Source organism: Osmerus eperlanus, chromosome 4 (genome assembly GCF_963692335.1).
Source record: "Osmerus eperlanus chromosome 4, fOsmEpe2.1, whole genome shotgun sequence".
Classification (NCBI taxonomy): Eukaryota; Metazoa; Chordata; class Actinopteri; order Osmeriformes; family Osmeridae; genus Osmerus; species Osmerus eperlanus.
Genome location: NC_085021.1, coordinates 5,149,316 through 5,166,496, shown reverse-complemented (window position 1 = coordinate 5,166,496; position 17,181 = coordinate 5,149,316). Strand labels below are relative to the sequence as shown.

At 43.9% G+C, this 17,181-nt stretch overlaps 1 protein-coding gene across 2 annotated transcripts in view; it reads left to right on the top strand.

Moving 5' to 3' along the window:
• cpne5a (copine Va) overlaps positions 1–17,181 on the top strand; it is a 90,741-nt gene that overhangs the window by 42,294 nt on the left and 31,266 nt on the right. For both annotated transcript variants that reach the window (XM_062458287.1, XM_062458286.1), the window contains 7 exons: positions 2,496–2,559; positions 6,343–6,446; positions 6,781–6,885; positions 10,534–10,575; positions 11,074–11,149; positions 12,917–12,970; positions 14,645–14,706. In XM_062458287.1, coding sequence (XP_062314271.1) covers positions 2,496–2,559; positions 6,343–6,446; positions 6,781–6,885; positions 10,534–10,575; positions 11,074–11,149; positions 12,917–12,970; positions 14,645–14,706 — 507 coding nt within the window. The remainder of the gene's footprint in view (positions 1–2,495; positions 2,560–6,342; positions 6,447–6,780; positions 6,886–10,533; positions 10,576–11,073; positions 11,150–12,916; positions 12,971–14,644; positions 14,707–17,181) is intronic.

Below are 17,181 nucleotides of genomic sequence, written 5' to 3'. Positions count from 1 at the left end.
TGCTAATGCCCCTGTACTACCAGGATACCTATAGTATCATATATCATCACATGGTACTTTAACCATGATTATATGATATATGAGGCCAGGTCTGATTGTACTGAATGCATCCTCAGTCTTCTTTGTGATAAATATTCTTATCAGAACGCTTTTGAACAGTCTTCGCTTAACAAAAATCCAACAATACTCCTTCACTGCTGTGCCGATCAATTCATATGCTTTATGCATTGGTCTGTGCCAGGCAAAATCAGACAGACACAGTAGAATGTATTCATTATCCCTGAAATTCAGATAATATTCACTTATTCAACAGGTTTTGAGTTTTTTGAGTACCTTCTCCAGTTGAGAGAAAGCCAGTCACTGTCTAGGCTAAGCAGTGCCACCTTTGAAGAAGCTCTACACAGAGTTAGGGTAACTGGGGGTTAGCCATGTACTAAGCTAGCCTAGCATAGTTCTCTTGACAGATTCCATACATCACATTCCGCGAACCACTTGCTTTTCAGATATTGCAATGTTGGATGAGAAGTTAAATTAATAGGTGCGATTGATTTGGACCATGCAGTGTGACACAAAAGGCTCGGTGTGCCGTTGGAACATCATCGTTCATCATAGACACACGACCCACGGGCTACATTTCACAAAGTTTCATCATCATCAGCGGCTGCCATTCGTTTCCCATGGTGGCCCAGCTTGTTAACGACTGCTCTGTGAAGGCTCTCTCTCTCTACTGCAGAACAGACAGCCATCCCACCTTCATATTCAGCCCTGCTTGACTGAAGTATTCTTAACATCTTATCGTGCGAGGGAAGACAAACGCAGTACACATCAATGATCACATCCGGCTAGCGCTAACCTTTACGTGTGAGCCGCTGCCACAAAATCAGGATCCGCATTCATTAATGTATGCTTGGTTTAATGGCCCTACAACCCCACTGTAACTGAAAATCCCCTCCCTCCCTCATTGGAGGTTATTTCCCCGGGTGATATTGGCTGTGCCCTCCTGGATGACCTAGGGATATGGCTCGACTGCGCTGGGAATAGGTTTGGTTCCTCCATCACGTGCGCAAGCTTCATCGCCTGATTTAAAGACCTCATCAACCTGTCTGGTTAGGCTGACTCGGAAAATAAAACATCAATAATTAAGGGCAAATTAATTCAACTTGAGATTGGCCCCTAACAAGTGTGTGTACTATCCGTTTGTCTGGGATCGGTCTTGGGAGGGCTCAAGGTTTTAGCCCACCTTTGACTGTGTAGTCAAGCAGATCTTTAATGTGTTGCTTAGACCTGTGGATGTTACGGTATCAGAGTCCAAAAAGATAAACGTTCTACAGGTAGTTACAGATAGATTTTAGGCTTGAGACGGTTCCATATGAGCCAAGAGTACAGCAGAACCTTCGCAAGAACAATAAAGGTCGATTTTCAATTATGCAGAAAGTGCAATTCCCTTAAGCACTCAATAGACAGATAAGAGGAGGAGAAGGTGTGCTATCTGTCTGTCAAAAGGTCATCATTGGGTCCTTGGTGTTCGCTCATCTCACAGAGAACACGCTCCTAGACCCACGTGTGAGCTTGTGGCAGGTTCCTCCTCTAAGCATGCACAGGTAACATCCCGTCCTCAAACGCAACTGTCAGGCCCATCAGTTGTCCCAGCTGGATGTTTTATTTGCTACAAGTCTGACCTTCTGATGATAGGCATCCAGCCAGGAACACAACAGGGGTCACATGTAATTTCCCAACCAATATCTGGACGAATGACAGGCCTGTCGGTAGCTGGAAAGGACCCATCTGATTGAATGGTAGATATCCTGGTCCTCCTCAATGTAAGAGTGTGGGTGGCTCAGCTCATCATCGAGACTGAGAGACTGAGAAATTGTCTTGACGGAAACCTCATTTTTGTCCCACAAGGGTACAATCTAAGTGGTATATACTGAGTACTCATGAACAATGCTGTGGTGGGTTGCCAGAGCTATTAGATTGGCAGGTCATAAGGGAGATGAGGTATCTGATTCCTACTCGCAAACACACACACACACACACACACACAACAGTGGAGTTTCAGCGGAGTCTCCCTTCTTTGGCATAGTGGGACCCACCCAGTGCTCTCATTTGTCTTGATAAGCTGTCAGAGTTGGAACTAATGGTAAACAAGCAAAGGCTTGTGGAACCTTCCAGCTAATCCACCAGTTCCTTTTGGACAAAAAGCACTGTAATACTTTCTCAAGAAATAAGGAAGCTCCTCAAATGACACATACAACCAAAGTTTACTTTACAGCGGCTCTAAAATGTTCATCCGAGATTCTTTTCAAATTCCCTTATTGAATTTCTTTAAAGGTTCCATTCCTTTTTCTTCTTTCTCAGAAATTCCCTGCACGCAGGAGATATAGTATGTGCTTGAAAAGCTGACAGATCTCTGTAATGATTTTTTAATGTGCCTTCTGTCACTTGGTTTGATGAATTGTGTTACATTTTATGTGTTGTTGTTGTTTTTGTTGCAGTGGGATACCTGGTAAAAAATGTGGCACCATTATCTTGTCTGCCGAGGAGTTGGGAAACTGCAGAGTGAGTACAGAGTGTTTTCATCATCATATTTTCTCATAGTTCCTAAATGTTAGTACCTCGACTGACATTCAATCTGAAACACACTTATGCATTCCATAAGGTGTGCAAAAGTTTTATAGTATCAACCAGCCTTAGATTTGACTAATGACGGCATATCCATGTCTGCTAGGGTTGCCGATGGTCCATTACCGTATATGGAATGATTTTCGTGGTGAAGATCCATGAATATCAATAGCTCCTAAATCACGCCATATTTGTTCCAGTCACTGGAATGGCCATTTGCTCCCACACACGCTGTTAATCTAGGAATCAGTGTTAACTGCTTGTGTCCATTCATTCATTCTCTCTGCACCGTTAAATGAGAGTAGTAAATAATCTCATTTGAGCTGCTGCTGTTAGCGCAAAGCTGGCAAGACTTATTGGGAACAATTGCCCTCCCAGGATGACTGTAAACCAATCTACTGAGCGGCTAAGAAGAGTGCAGTGCATCCTAATACACCTTCTGGCCATATTAAAACAGATGAGGTTTGTAACCCGTTTGTCCACATTGCTCATGAGCTTCCTGAAAAGGTATGTTATTGTACTGTGGAAGCCCCCAACAGTGAACGGCAGAACCCTGGATACTAAGAGGTTGACCCATAGCTCCTAGACCGTGTCTTACAGTGAGTCCATTGACGTTACCGCATTATCCGTTTACGCAGGGCTCGCAGTAACAGCACGATAACCTAGCCCTTTCTGACTGATGTGTCATTATGACACTCGTGGAAACAGTACCAAAGGGCATCTGTGAGTCACAAGGTGCGATGGATCTACGATGATGGGAGTTAGTTTCATCACGCAAAAGTGCCACTTCCACTCTGGATTGCCAATATAAATGCAAATGATCGTTATCACCACAAAGACGATCGTCTCTTCCTCACCCCTCAAGTGTTGATTAATGAAACAAAGGTCTGGAAGCCACCCTCAACCTGCAGTGATTATGTCTGAACTCAATTTAGGAAAAAAAGGAAACACCTTGGCAAAGTTTAATGGCGTGGCAGAAAAGTGGGGTTATGGTTGAATCAGAGGAAACTGGGCAACCCTACTGTCAGCAGAATTCTCTGGCTGACGACTTAGAACAGTTTTAGAGCTGCCTTAGATCTGTCTATATATTTGGATGTTGTTTACCCAAACAGGTCAACTGTGTGAACAGAGTTGGTGGAGCGAGGTAAACATTCACTCTTCCTGTGGACCCCTGAATGACTACCGTTGGAAAAGGCTGCTTCGAGTGGACTGCAGGTGCTTGTCGTGCTGACTAGGTGCAGGTTGGCCCTCACCTGCTCAGAGAGAAGGTTCCAATAGGTGTCATTAGAAAGGCTCTGATCAAAGAGGGTCGACTTGGCTGTCATTACTCACGCTTTGGGTCCACACTGAAGGGTTGTGCATGGAAACGTCCGGAGCTTTGCATCTCTTACATCAAGTTCCAGGCCAGAGTGAGTCCAATATAAGACTGTGTGTGCAGTCTAACTCCAAACAGTTGGTCAGTATTCCAACCTGGTTAAAAAGAATAAAAACAAAAATGAACTACAGTGCTTTTGACCATGGTTCTAAGATACATCGAGTACTGAGTTTAAAATAAAAGAAATTCTCATGGAACACCCCCGTGGAAAGAACACTGGTATACTCAAGATGGTTATTATTCCTTTCAGATTTGCATAATCCATGCATTCTTATTGCTGTGCCAGGACATACTGTAATGATCACCAAGGGTGTACCGGCATCCGTTAAAATGTGAATGGATCGAACAAAAAGTCAGACTGCCTCTGTGCCAACTTCATTGTGTGCAGCTCCCGTGCTCCAATTCTTTTGAGAGGCCGGTCACACATTTTGAAAGCCCGGCGGTGAATTATTATGCCACACCCACCCTGAGCTCCGATAGCTGCTAGACCAGAGAAGGATGCGTTCTGCATACTGTACTGTAGTTGCATGTTCCCTCATGATCCTGGCACCCCAGTGACTGAGGGAAATGAATGCAAAAATAGAGCATCAGAGAGTTGCGGTGTTGTCCATGGATTCTGCCAGCTCAGGCCAGCCTGGCAGCATACAGTTAGGCTCTGTAGCGGATGCCAGGCTGCACTGTAAATAGATATTGTTGTTTTAGGTGATGGGAACAGTGAGCCACTGCTAGAGAGTCTCTCCACGGCATCCTAACATAGGAAATCTCACCTGTGAGTTAAAAACATTACAGTCGTGCGATAGATTGCTAAAGAACCACATTAAGGACTGTAAGGTTTACATGCTGTACAGCATCAACAGAACTGACTTACATCCGTTTTCCTGTCTCTTCCACTCTTACTGGGAGGAAAACAGTTGTGGACCCAGAGACTGAGACGATAATCATGCCTCAAATAATCGGGTGGGAAAGTGGAAAATGGAAATAAAACAACAGCTTGGCTCCCATTTAGCCACCGCTGTCCTAATCAGTAGACAACCCTCTACAGTGATAATTGAATAGAGCGGAGCTTATCAGAAGCAGGCCAATTTGCTGGAAATTTGACTCTTTTATTTCCTAATATTTGATTGAATCCGAGGTTATCTAATATCTCATCTGTCCCTGTGTTTGCAGTGATCATATTAAAGTTTGAAAGCACAGTTGTGGTTCCGGGTTTTCTGGGCTTGCAGTGTGTTCAGGATGTAGGGGTGAGAGGTCTGTTGAGGGAGTCCTGTGTTCCGAGGGCCTACCAGTGCCCGGTACCATACCAGCAGGTCTTTGTCAAGATTGTAGCATCATTCTTTCATTCCTGTATGGTGAATGCTTCTTCAGTAATAGTGCCAATATCCAGCCACAGACATTTTTCTTGGATCTACAGCCACCTGGCAAATGTGCTTCCATTCCTCGCACACATAATGCACGAAATAGCTTCTATAGAGAGAGAGGTGGGCAGAAAGAGAGAGGGATAGAGTGAGGAAGCTAGAGAGAGTGAGAGGGAAGAGTATGGGGGAAAAGGGAAAGAATCAAGGTCATAGAGTGGAGGCTTGCATGCTTCAGAATGTTTTTTCTCAGTTATGGGTGGGCAGAATTAATGACACCACCCCGACTTCTCTCTGTTTCCTGGTCCTACTTTGACCACATTCTCATGCACTTCCGTAACCGTTACACTGACCAACACCTCATTTAAACGGCTACGGATTCCAGAGTGGTATTCATTGTCTCTAAGGGCTGTGAGCAGTGAAAGGGAACCTTAATGAGTATAATTATGGTAATACTATGCCTTTTAAAGTATTATTAGACACACATGCACAGAGAAAGAGAGAGAAGCAGCAAGAGAATATGTGCGATTTTCTCTCTTTTTATGGTGGATTTTCCAGCCTTGTGCTCCAGTCATTTGTGCTCCAGTCATTTTCACATTCTCCATTCTCCAGTTGTGGTCTAGGTTCTTGAATTATTTGCCCAGACACGTAGATAAATGAGTATTAATTATTTAGGTCTGACAGATGTGACATTTGCTTTTGCCTGCATCAGGATGCAGACCGTTCCTTGCTTTTATTTGGTGCTTGGGTGCTTTTATATCTCGACACAAGGCATATAAATCAACAACAGCAAGCATACACTCTAATCTCTCAGGGATTTACTCTGTCCTCTCCCTTGCCTTGTTGTCTCTTTGCCTCTATCTATCTCCCTCTCTTTTCCTACCTCCATCTCTCTCTTTCTGTCTCTATCTCTCCATCCTTCTCCATCTCTCTCTCTCTCTCTCTCTCTCTCTCTCTCTCTCTCTCTCTCTCTCTCTCTCTCTCACTCTCTAGGATTGCGCCACCATGCAGTTCTGTGCAAACAAGCTGGACAAAAAGGACTTCTTCGGAAAGTCAGATCCCTTCATGGTCTTCTACAGGAGTAACGAGGATGGGACGTGAGTAATGAACACACACCCCTTTATTCAGCTGCCGTAGAGAGAGATGTGTAAGGGCTAAGCTGATGGATCAACAAGGTGGGAGAACGGAGGAGTCGAAAATGGGTCTGGGAAGCTGCAGGAAGGACCGGCATACAAATATAGTGATGCTGGCTTTAGAAACACTGGCGCAGTCTCACAGCAAACTAAGTACGATTATTTCCCAGAAGGCAACAGCTGGTACTGATGTTTGAGCTTTGGTGTGTGAAGTGAGGGAGGTTGCTTTTAGGACATTGATCATTATTGGGTTTTGGGGTGTGTGCGTCTGCTTGTGTGTACGTGTGTCTCTCCACAGGTTCACTATCTGCCATAAGACTGAAGTGGTAAAGAATACACTCAACCCTGTGTGGCAGGCCTTCTCCATTCCTGTCAGGGCACTGTGCAATGGAGACTATGACAGGTAAGACAAGCACACACACATACGCACACCCACACATTTTAGCACAGGGGATTTGGTGGTGCACAATTTTGATATGTTGTGCAATCATTTGAAAATGGGCCAGGCTCAGCAAATTTGGACACCATTGATTTGTCAGTGTTATTTTATCTGTGGCCAAAATTGGAGACTTACAACAGAGTATTATATCTCTTAACTGCCTGCTCGACTAGGCTGCACACCTATTGATTTGTCTAGGCGCTGGCAATGGCGGACTTTTTGAGTCTCTGATTGGCTCTTCCCATCGTTTGTCTAATCTGTTGTGAGCAAAAATAATACGTTTGGATTGGCCGTACGTAGGACTGAAGGTTCTTACCGTAAGGTTGCCAGTGGACAGTGCCACATTTGACAGTCCCATCCGCATTAGTGGTTACAGTATGTTAAGCACTTGGGACTTTTTTATGAATCAATGTTTTATGAATGAATCTGTGTTGAATTATTCCATTGGCCCAGACCGGGCATTCCTCATTGAACACAAATGTGTCTTAATGGACTCGTCTGGATTGATAAAGGCCTAATAAAATATGTGATGTAAAACGTACACAAAGAGAGGTAGACTAAGAGAGATTCTTATCTCTAATAATACCAGGAATCTGTGTGTGTGTGTGTATCTGTGTTTGTGTACAAATTAGAATGGGTTTAGTTTCCCACGATCATCTCAAGAACCAGGCACTCTGCAAAGTTCATATTTTGCAGGTGTCCTTTTTATAATCCAATGGAGTGACGTTGTTTGGACAAGCATTTCGACATAAAATAATGAAAAAACAATTTTCCGCCGGTTTGGCTTGCTCTCTCCGCTCACGCCATCTTGAGTTGACTGAGCTGCACTAAGCTAGCTCTCGTGAGCCCAAAAAATATGGATATAGTGAGCCGAAAACAGGCATAAGACATAAACAATATTATTTATGTCAGTGCGATACAGAAAATCTAAGACTATTTTACAGATGAAATACTGGCCAGCTAACTAAGAAAAAACTATATTTAGCCTGCAAGGAGGCTGCGCTCTGCTTCCCCTCAGTTTTGAGTTTATTGGTTTCACCTGTTGCTTGTTTGACCCATTTTAGTTTGCTATTTAAACCCCAGTATTTTGTAGCTTCTTTGCGAAGTCTTACTCTTTTCTTAAATAGTCAGTCTGAGACTTGTTACATTCAGTGTTGTCCGTTTCTCTGATCGACCATTTGCCTGTCTTCCGACCACGATTTTGAAATACATATATTGCCCTGTTTTCCTGTGTACCGACTTTTGCCTGTTCCTGGATGACCCCGTTAAATAAAACACCTCTGCACTTGGATCTGAGTCTGTTCTGGTTACATAAGCGCTGTATGGTGAATTAGGCCTATAATTATGACAACTGGCTAAACCATTGGGCATGTAATGACTTCTGTTATGAACTAAATGTCTAGATGTTTGTGGTGGTAAGACAATTAACAGAGAACCAATATAAAAAAAATTGATCAACATAACATAAGCAATTAATAACGTAGGAAACAGCAGATAAATGAAGGCTACGTAATCATTTGCATGAATGTACTAGAGCATTGGGCATTTGTTTAAAATAATGAGATATTGCTTTTATGATGTGCATAAATGACTAGATAGATGAGGTTGAACAAGTACTTCAGAGATGACAGATAATTTCATTTGTGATCTGAGAAAAATAGGTACCAAAGCCACTGAAAAGACTGTCATCACCAGCTGCATATCTATCTTTAATTCCAGAAATCTGTGTGTGTCACCGACATCATCACAGGCGCTGTGCCCTATCTGTAGTTCCAATAATCTGTATTTGTGTGTTTCACTGCATCTTAATCACAGACTGCATCACGTGCACCGTGCACTAGTTCTATATAATTGTGATAATGGGAGGATAATTAAAGTAACTCTCCAAGATGCTCCAGATAGTGTGATATTGCATCATCCTTCCTAAATCAAAGACCTTCGTTGTAGTCAGAATCCTGGAGTTTTTCCACTTGTCAGAGTTCTGAGAAACCTCCTTGGCCTGTATTCGGCGTTTGATTTCCGGGTCTTGTGTTTCTGTTGTGCTCCCTGCTTCAGACACTCCGTGGGGGATCGGTTTTCATCTTGTCCGATTTCTGACGTATGACATGGTCTCTGGGGTGACTTATGAGTGCCGTCATCACATCCATGGGGTTCCTGGCATGCTGGCGAAGATGCCTTTTTTGTATTTGTTCCTCTTTGTGTTTTTCTGGAAGTGGTAATAGCCTCTTAGTTTTCAGGATCTGCTCTGAGGCCGGCCCCTTGCTGAACTTGTTTGACTTGGTTCTTTAACTCGAGAACTCCTATCTTCGCATCAGCGAGGAATGATTTGGCTGGCACCCTAATTTCCAACTGATCTGTTTATTTGATTATGTCTGTCAATCAGTGGTCTTCCTCTCACTCCCTTTCGTTCTCTCTCTCTCTGTTTGTCTATCTCTCTGACTCTCTCTCTCTCTAGAATATATTCTCACATTTTGTCTCGCTACCAAACACTTTGGTGTGAGGATAGTGAGGCAGGACCACATTTTTCCTCCTCCTCCTCCCCCTCGTCTTTCTGCTCTGTCCCCTCCTCCCCCACCTCCCTGCCCTCCTCCCACCACTACCCCTCCACCTCCTTGTCCTGGATTAACTGAACTTTGATTGACAGGTCCTGGAGGGCAAAGCCACCTGAGTAATGTGCCAGAATGGGAGTACCCCATCCCCTCCCCACTTTCCCGCCTCCATTTCTGTCTATCCCTCTCATGTTTATATTAGGTTCCCATCCCCCTGTTTATTTTGGGATGCTCATTTGCTGTGCTTTTGCTGCTCTGCCTATGTACTTTAGCAGCTAGAGGAAAACGCACATTGCTAAACTTAGAGCTCAGTCAACACAGACTCTCTCATTCTTTCTCTCTCTCACTATTTCTAGCTCTCTTCTCTGCTGGGAAGTTTTTCACTTTCCTTCAACTTTTCTCATTGTGTTTCTTATCTTTAAATAATGATTTTTCCAATTCATTGTTAATGTTTATCTTGCCTCTATGACAAGCATTTAGTTGTAAATGTTTGGAGAGCACATATTTCTTCCTCGTTCTGCCACTGTTTTCTACCGGAGTTCATTTTGAACTTTACGTCCAATAACCAATTAACTCCAGGGTTACAAATCATTTTTGCACCGTCAGACTAAGTCCTTTCTTTGGTGAACATAATATTGAGTACATAATTAGATAATGTGGTTTCAAATCGGTCCAGCTGTGTAATGTCCTAAATTAATTTGATGGGATAATTGATTTTTTTTCTGCCCCTAGTTAATTCAAAGAACTCCTTGAATTTAAGATAGAGAAAGAAAGAGAGCACTTTGTAAGATTGATTTAATTCTGTGCTCGCAGATTAATGAGATGTAATAGCTTAGTTTCACCACAAGACCAAACAAACAGCTAGACTCCAACTCTTGGAGATATTTTAATTACACTGTAGTCGTTCTGGACTGCATTAATAAGAAGACTGCCTCGAAGGACCCTGGTACATGCCTGTTGTTGATACAGTTCTAAGTTGCACACACACAGCCACATGCACAAATGCACACAGACACACACTCTCTTTCTCTCTCTTACTATAACCCTTGGATCTGTTTTGCAGAACAATCAAGGCTGAAGTGTATGATTGGGACAGAGATGGCAGGTGAGGGTTTTACAGTGCACTCATACACACACACACACACACACACACACACACACATGTATGGTTAATCCTTTAAAAATACCTTTTTATTTGGTTCCACAATATCTCACAACAAGATGAAGCAGTTTCCCCTACGCACAGCAACTCCCCCCCACCCCACCCCTTCATATCTCTGAAAGCTCTCATTCATCTTGATCATGAATGACACACTACCTCTATCACCAATGGAATCTCTCTGTATAAGCTGCTTGGCCCACCTTTTTCTTCCACACAGACCGATGACAAATAGAAATATAATGTTGGGAATCTTTCCTAAATGACCTGCTACTGTGTACAGTAATACATGGTACAGTTCTGGGAACTGTCATAGGTGTAACAGACCAGCCAACGGATCACAGGATTGAGCGGGAAAGAAGCACATTTTACTTCTTGAACCCACAATGCATTTCTGCTTTTGTTGTCCTGTGTATGTGACACTCTGCCTGCTTTGCCTTCCAGCCACGACTTCATTGGTGAATTCACCACCAGCTACCGAGAGCTTTCCCGAGGTCAGAGCCAGTTCAACGTCTACGAGGTGAGAGGTTGAGAGGCAGAAGGAAGACAGGCTTATGTCTTCACCTTTCTGCTCTGCCTCTCTGTACAGACTAACCATAATTTACACATTTTCAGCAATGCCCGTAACCACTATAGGTAGAAAGGGGAATTCAAATTAGCATTCCAATTTTGCCTAACCTCTTGGTGTTGAGCACCTGAGAGCTGTTAGCCGTGTGGCCGGGGAGTGATTGAAGACGGGGGAGTGGGTTTGTCGGTGTTAAGGGATTAGCCAGTGGAGGAGTGACTGTTACAGAACCAACACTTCTGGTCAGAGACTATCACCCCCCCCCAGATTGCCATTAGTCTCTGGTCCGTGGAGGACCCAGGCTGGCCCCTGCTCATTAAAACACTCTGCCACGTTACATTAGGTGGTGAATTAGTCATGGAGGCGAGTTGGCTTGAGAAGGAGAGCTAGAAGGAGAGTTAGGAGAAAGTAGAAAGAGAAAGGCTTAGTGGGGAAGGGGCTGAGGGACGAAGAGAAAGAGGGAGGGATAGAGAGAGGGAAAGAGGGAGAATGAGAGGGGTGGAGGGAGGGAGGTAGGGAGAGAGAGAGGGAGGTAGGTGAAGAGGGAGGGATAGAGAGAGGGAGGGAGTGAGTGAGGAAGAGACCGATGGAGTTATATAAAGACTGTGGGAGTGAGGAAGAGAAAGAGGGAATAAGGGAGGGATGATGTTGGTAAGTCAAAGAGGGAAGAATGGAGATAGGGAGAGGGGGGGGGAGATCGGGAGCAGGAGATACAGAGAAGAGGGGTGGTGTTGCGGTGAGTGTTGGGGTTCAAAAGAGTGCTGAAGAGAGTGAGACCGACCATGGAGCCGGGCAGCCGATGCCCTTTCACTCTGCTGACACCACATAACTAGTGATGCATTCATTAACCTTCACAAGGGCAACGTTATCAATCAGCCCACACACACGCACACTCACTTTTCACATTTCACTGAGCCACAGTGACTAATGTATGAATTTCAATAGGTTACCTATTTTTACTTAGTAGTACACATACATCCACCCACACAGACACAGACACACACATTGTATTCTTTATCTGCTCTAGAATTAGAAGGACTATGCATTTTAGATTATGTTAGCCCAGCGTTAAACACTACATTAGTGTTTAAAAGAAAGTGATGTGCTCTAATATACTAGTGATCTAATGTGATTTTGTGGGGGGTGGTGCAGGTGGGGGGAGATGTGCTGTAGAAGATCTGTGGAGAGGGGGAGGGAGGCAGACTCTTGTAGTAGATGAGGAGAGCCTAAGGGCTATGGGGGAGGTAATAGGGGAGGCTTCCAATAACTTGATATTGACTTGAAATTCAGCATAGCTTGTTTGTAGGTGTTACAGTTTGTGTGTGTGTGTATGTGTGTGTGTGCACAACTTTACAGTGTTTTTGTATAACCTTGGAAAACCATACTCGCATGCCTGGCCTCCAGTCATGAATGAACAATGATCTCAGTTATGCTTGGAATCTCGTAGTCATCACCTCACCTCTCACACATGTGGGTGGTATTTCCACAACTGTGTGTGTGTGTATTTGTAGTTTTGTGTCTTTTAGTGTGTGTGGTTTTGTGTGTATGTGAGTAGGTGCAGGTGATACAGGTGGCCCGTGCAGAAGAGAGTGCAGTTGAGCTTGTGAGCTATGGCATCAGGAGGTGTATCACTGTTGTCTCCAAACTGTGGTTATCGGACACATGCAATAACAAATGTGTCAACGCAATCTTACCTCCCCCTCCCCTGTTTTCTCTTTCCAGGTGTTCAATGCCAAGAAGAAGATCAAGAAGAAGAGGTACATGAACTCCGGGACGGTGAGTTTCTAGAACCCCCCCACCCACCCGCCGCCCGAGCAAAAAAGATGGCCATTCATAGACGAGACACATTAAGGGCCGTATCTTGCACCCAGCGCAATAGACTTTGTCAACGACGCAAGTATCATTCCTAGTTTGCACTCGACGCAAAGCTGACTTTTCCCTCCACAGACGCACGTCGGTAAATTAGGGAATGACCTTGCGCTCCCGGGGGCGGTTCAGCGAAAAAAAGAGGCGTGTTCCGGCGCAAACGTTCCCTGGTGCTATTTTGCAGTTTCCGAAAAACAATTCCGCCACACACCAGTAAAAACGTAGTCTAAAGTCAATGGCGTGTTATTCAGATGCTATTTCAAGGGCGCATGCTTGGCCCATGCACGCTGCTGGCGACGTTACATTGTTTTGATTTATTGTATGGTTGTGTTACATTTCCTTCATGTCAATGATTAAAAAGATTTTCATGAGAAATCTCTATGTATGTGAACTAGATTTGTAACAATTGTGGCAATTTCCTCCCACGCCTGTTTAACCGAAGCTAATTTGGGTGGGTTTCTTCTCCCATCCCAATAAGAATCAGAATCAGAATTCGGTTTATTCGCCATGTATTTTACACACACACAGAATTTACTGTGGCAGGAAGGTGCAAACAATAAACATATATGGGTCTTAAATGAAGTAAAAAAGTACAATGGTTAAACTAATTCTAAGAATTAATTTTTTTTTAAATATAACGATTTACAGAAATAAAATATATATAAAAATAAGACTATGATGTGATATGAATGAGCAGCATGAGTGGGCAACTTAGTGCAATGAGAAAACTGCTCTGCCTTTCCCATACAATTTAATTTCTCTATCTTTTACGGCCCTGACGAGAACATCGGTCTCCTCGGCTGTGAACCGCTCCTGGCATGCGCCTGGCAAATCCGCCGTTATAATAGCAATCCGCCATGGAACAAGCGCGCCTGATCTTAAAGGGAATGTGAGATGATGCTCTGATTGGTTTATTGCACGTTACGCCCAAAGCACACCCATTAGTAATGTAGCTACTTCAGACCAACCCAATTTTAGATTTGCGCCAGGCGCAAAATAATTAATCCCGCCGGTATAATAGCAACAGCGCCGTAGTACCGCCCACAAAGTTACTTGCGCTTTGCGTTTTGATACTTGCGTTTCAGATCGTTAAAATAGGGCCCTAAGAGCTTTGTGCCCAGACGATGCAAATCGGTGAGGGACAGGAAGTCATTACATCATCCCCCCCTCCCCCCGCCCCGCCCTCCCCATCCCACTCTCAGTAAGGTTGAATGGCACACAGTCGACAGACAGCTTTAGGTGCTGGTGAATGACGCGCACCGACATTTGTGAGAAAGTCTTTCTGCATTGTCATTGCATGAGCACTTAGAATGCAATGGCTGAACACGCTGGCTACATAATTTAACTCCTAAAGAGCTCATTCATCACGCTATCAGTGAGCAGTGAGTGGATATCCTTCCTGTTTTGCAAAATACTAATCAAGTGGCCGTGTCATAGGCGCTTTTGGGTGATAAATCACTTCTGACTTGGGTGGGATTTGTTTTCCGAGGGCAACAATTGTGTTGATTAGGTGTCGGTGTTAATTACTTGTGGGGATGATGTGTATCAATTAGGTAAGAGCTGTTTTTTTATTTTTTATTCCAGGTGTCATTGCTGTCATTCTCTGTGGAGGCGGAGCACACCTTCCTGGACTACATCAAAGCAGGGTGAGTTCAGATGCCAGGAGCTCTTACAGTGAATGCAAACACACACACACGTGTCAAATGTATTTACAATGGTGGGGCTCAAGTTCAACTGTGTGTAATTTCCATCAGCAGGTGATATGAAATTGCTCCAAGAACTTATCGCCCACTTTTGTGAAGAAAGCTTTTTAAACTCACAGTTTTCCTAGCAATGTAGGTGCTGGAGAAGGTTGTTGACCTCCAGTTTGTAATCAACTTCACAGACTGGAATCTCTGAGCGTTGGAGGTCCTCATGGCAGATCCAATAAATGCTGAACCACTATGACATTAGAAGAGAACAGAAACTCTTTCACAGCTGCTGAGAGACCTACTGCTGTTACACAGTACTAGGCTACAGGATACTCCCCTGTTGAAACAAACTGTTCTACTGTATATACGATCATATACGGTTACAGCAATCAATGCTTTAACTTGAGTAATCTAGCATTATCTACATACAGTTTATCAGTGCAGTATTAAACGATGCCCAAAGGAGGCAAACTTTGTCTGACTCTTAACCTGGGACACCGTACATATCAATATGAATGACTGCTGAAGTGCCAAATGGGTTTTAGCGCTTAAGCTTGCCCTGACCTGTCACATAGTGTATGTTCACAAGTTCAGTAATCACACCATAGATTGAATAGATAGCTTTTATTGAAGCAGAGCTGGTAGCAGAGCCGAGCCCGATGGTGGAGGAGGCTGGTAGCAGAACCGAGCCTGGAGCGGTTGGTGGAGGCCGGTAGCAGAGCCGGGCCTGGGGTCCGGGAATGGACTCGGGGTGTGGCGGAGTCCTAATGGGTCACGGCCGAACAGAAGCTCAGCAGATCCCTTGGGAAGCCTGGATAGATGACAGGGAGAAGCAGAGAAGGAAGGGAAGGGTGGGAGGGTGACAACAACATGCTAGCACAGGGACCAGAGGAACGGAAGATACTTTATACAGAACTCTTAATTGACAAAGGGGAGCTTGGTCACATTCTTCCGTGCTTAACTGGGCTGATGCGTATTAGTTGATTGGAGACTGGGCTGATGCGTATTAGTTTGATTGGAGAAGAAGGAGTCTTGGTGTGCCACCTTCCTCCCGAACTTTAGTTAACCCTTTCAGGCCTAACTCCATTAAATGTTTCCCAATGGATGCGTGTCCTGGTTTCAGCCCACGGCACAATTACCAGTGTGGCTAGACTGTCCCAGATCTGTCAGTGACCCTCCAGGTCCCTTGCTGGTCTACAAACACACATACACACATACATTCACTTACACACACTCACACCTACAAACACACAGTGGTAAGGAACATATTTCTCCATCATCCTTGCTGGACCATCTGCCTTCAAGCCTGTGTTCTCACAGAAGGTTTCCTGCTAATCACTACCCCAGAGAAGAAGTCGTTTTTCTGGATAGGAGCTACACAGGGCACATTTAACACGTTTAAGCAAACATTGAAAAATGCACTTGCTTGGGATCTTAAGTGGGTTCTCCCTTTAACCACCCTGATTCTAATAGCCAGTGAGCAAAGCCATATAGAATTTTGTTTGATTTCTCGCTCTAAAGGGTAAATATGATTTATTTTTCTGACGCACAGACACACTGAGCGGCTGAGCGGTTATATTAGGTTTTTATTTGTACTGGAGTGTGATGGGGATTTTAATAGAGGGCATAAAGGCCGATAGGGCCCACACTTGTCAGGCTGAGAAAGTTTAATGCATGATGCATAATTCTTTCACGGTGCAACATTGCCGATTTCTTTTTGTAAACGACATCTTAAACAAGATTGCCCGTGTTAATGATTACCTTAGGGTTTTTATTGTCTGTGTTGTTTCTCCATGGTTGAAGATAGGACACTATAGTGTATTGAGAGAGGATGACATGGTTGTTTTATAATGCCAACTTGGTTTCAAATTTCTGTCCAAGTTGAGAATGCTAAAAACAAGCTGACAGATGAGAAGGATGTATAAGGAATGATTTGGAATGATAGAGAAGAAATACAATTAGAAAACGTGTATTGGCTGTAGCTGATGTTTGTAATTGGGTGTGCTTTGCCTTCGGCAAGGGCACAACCTTTGTTCTTTCACATATATATTATTATTTTTATTATTCTTTTTGCCCCCCTAAAACTCAGTCAATATTTGGCCTACATAGACAACCTAGGTGTCAAAAGTTTCGTCTTGGTACTGATTGAGTTGCTTCTATTGGGATTTACGTTCCGTTGCATGGTTTAGGCTTAGGTTTAAGTTTTTGTGGCGAAAAGTGAAGCTAACGGTGGCTAATTTGCTAGCCACAGTCACTGACGTTACTAACGTCACTACGTCACTAACGTCACGAAAACTCGCGTGACTACCTCTAGCAGAACATTAGTTTAGCAGCTCGTTAACTTCTGGGAGATAGCTAAGCTAACTGCTTTACTGCAAGGCAGCTGCAGAAACGCCACAAGCAAAGAGGCCAGGGTGATAACTATTTACT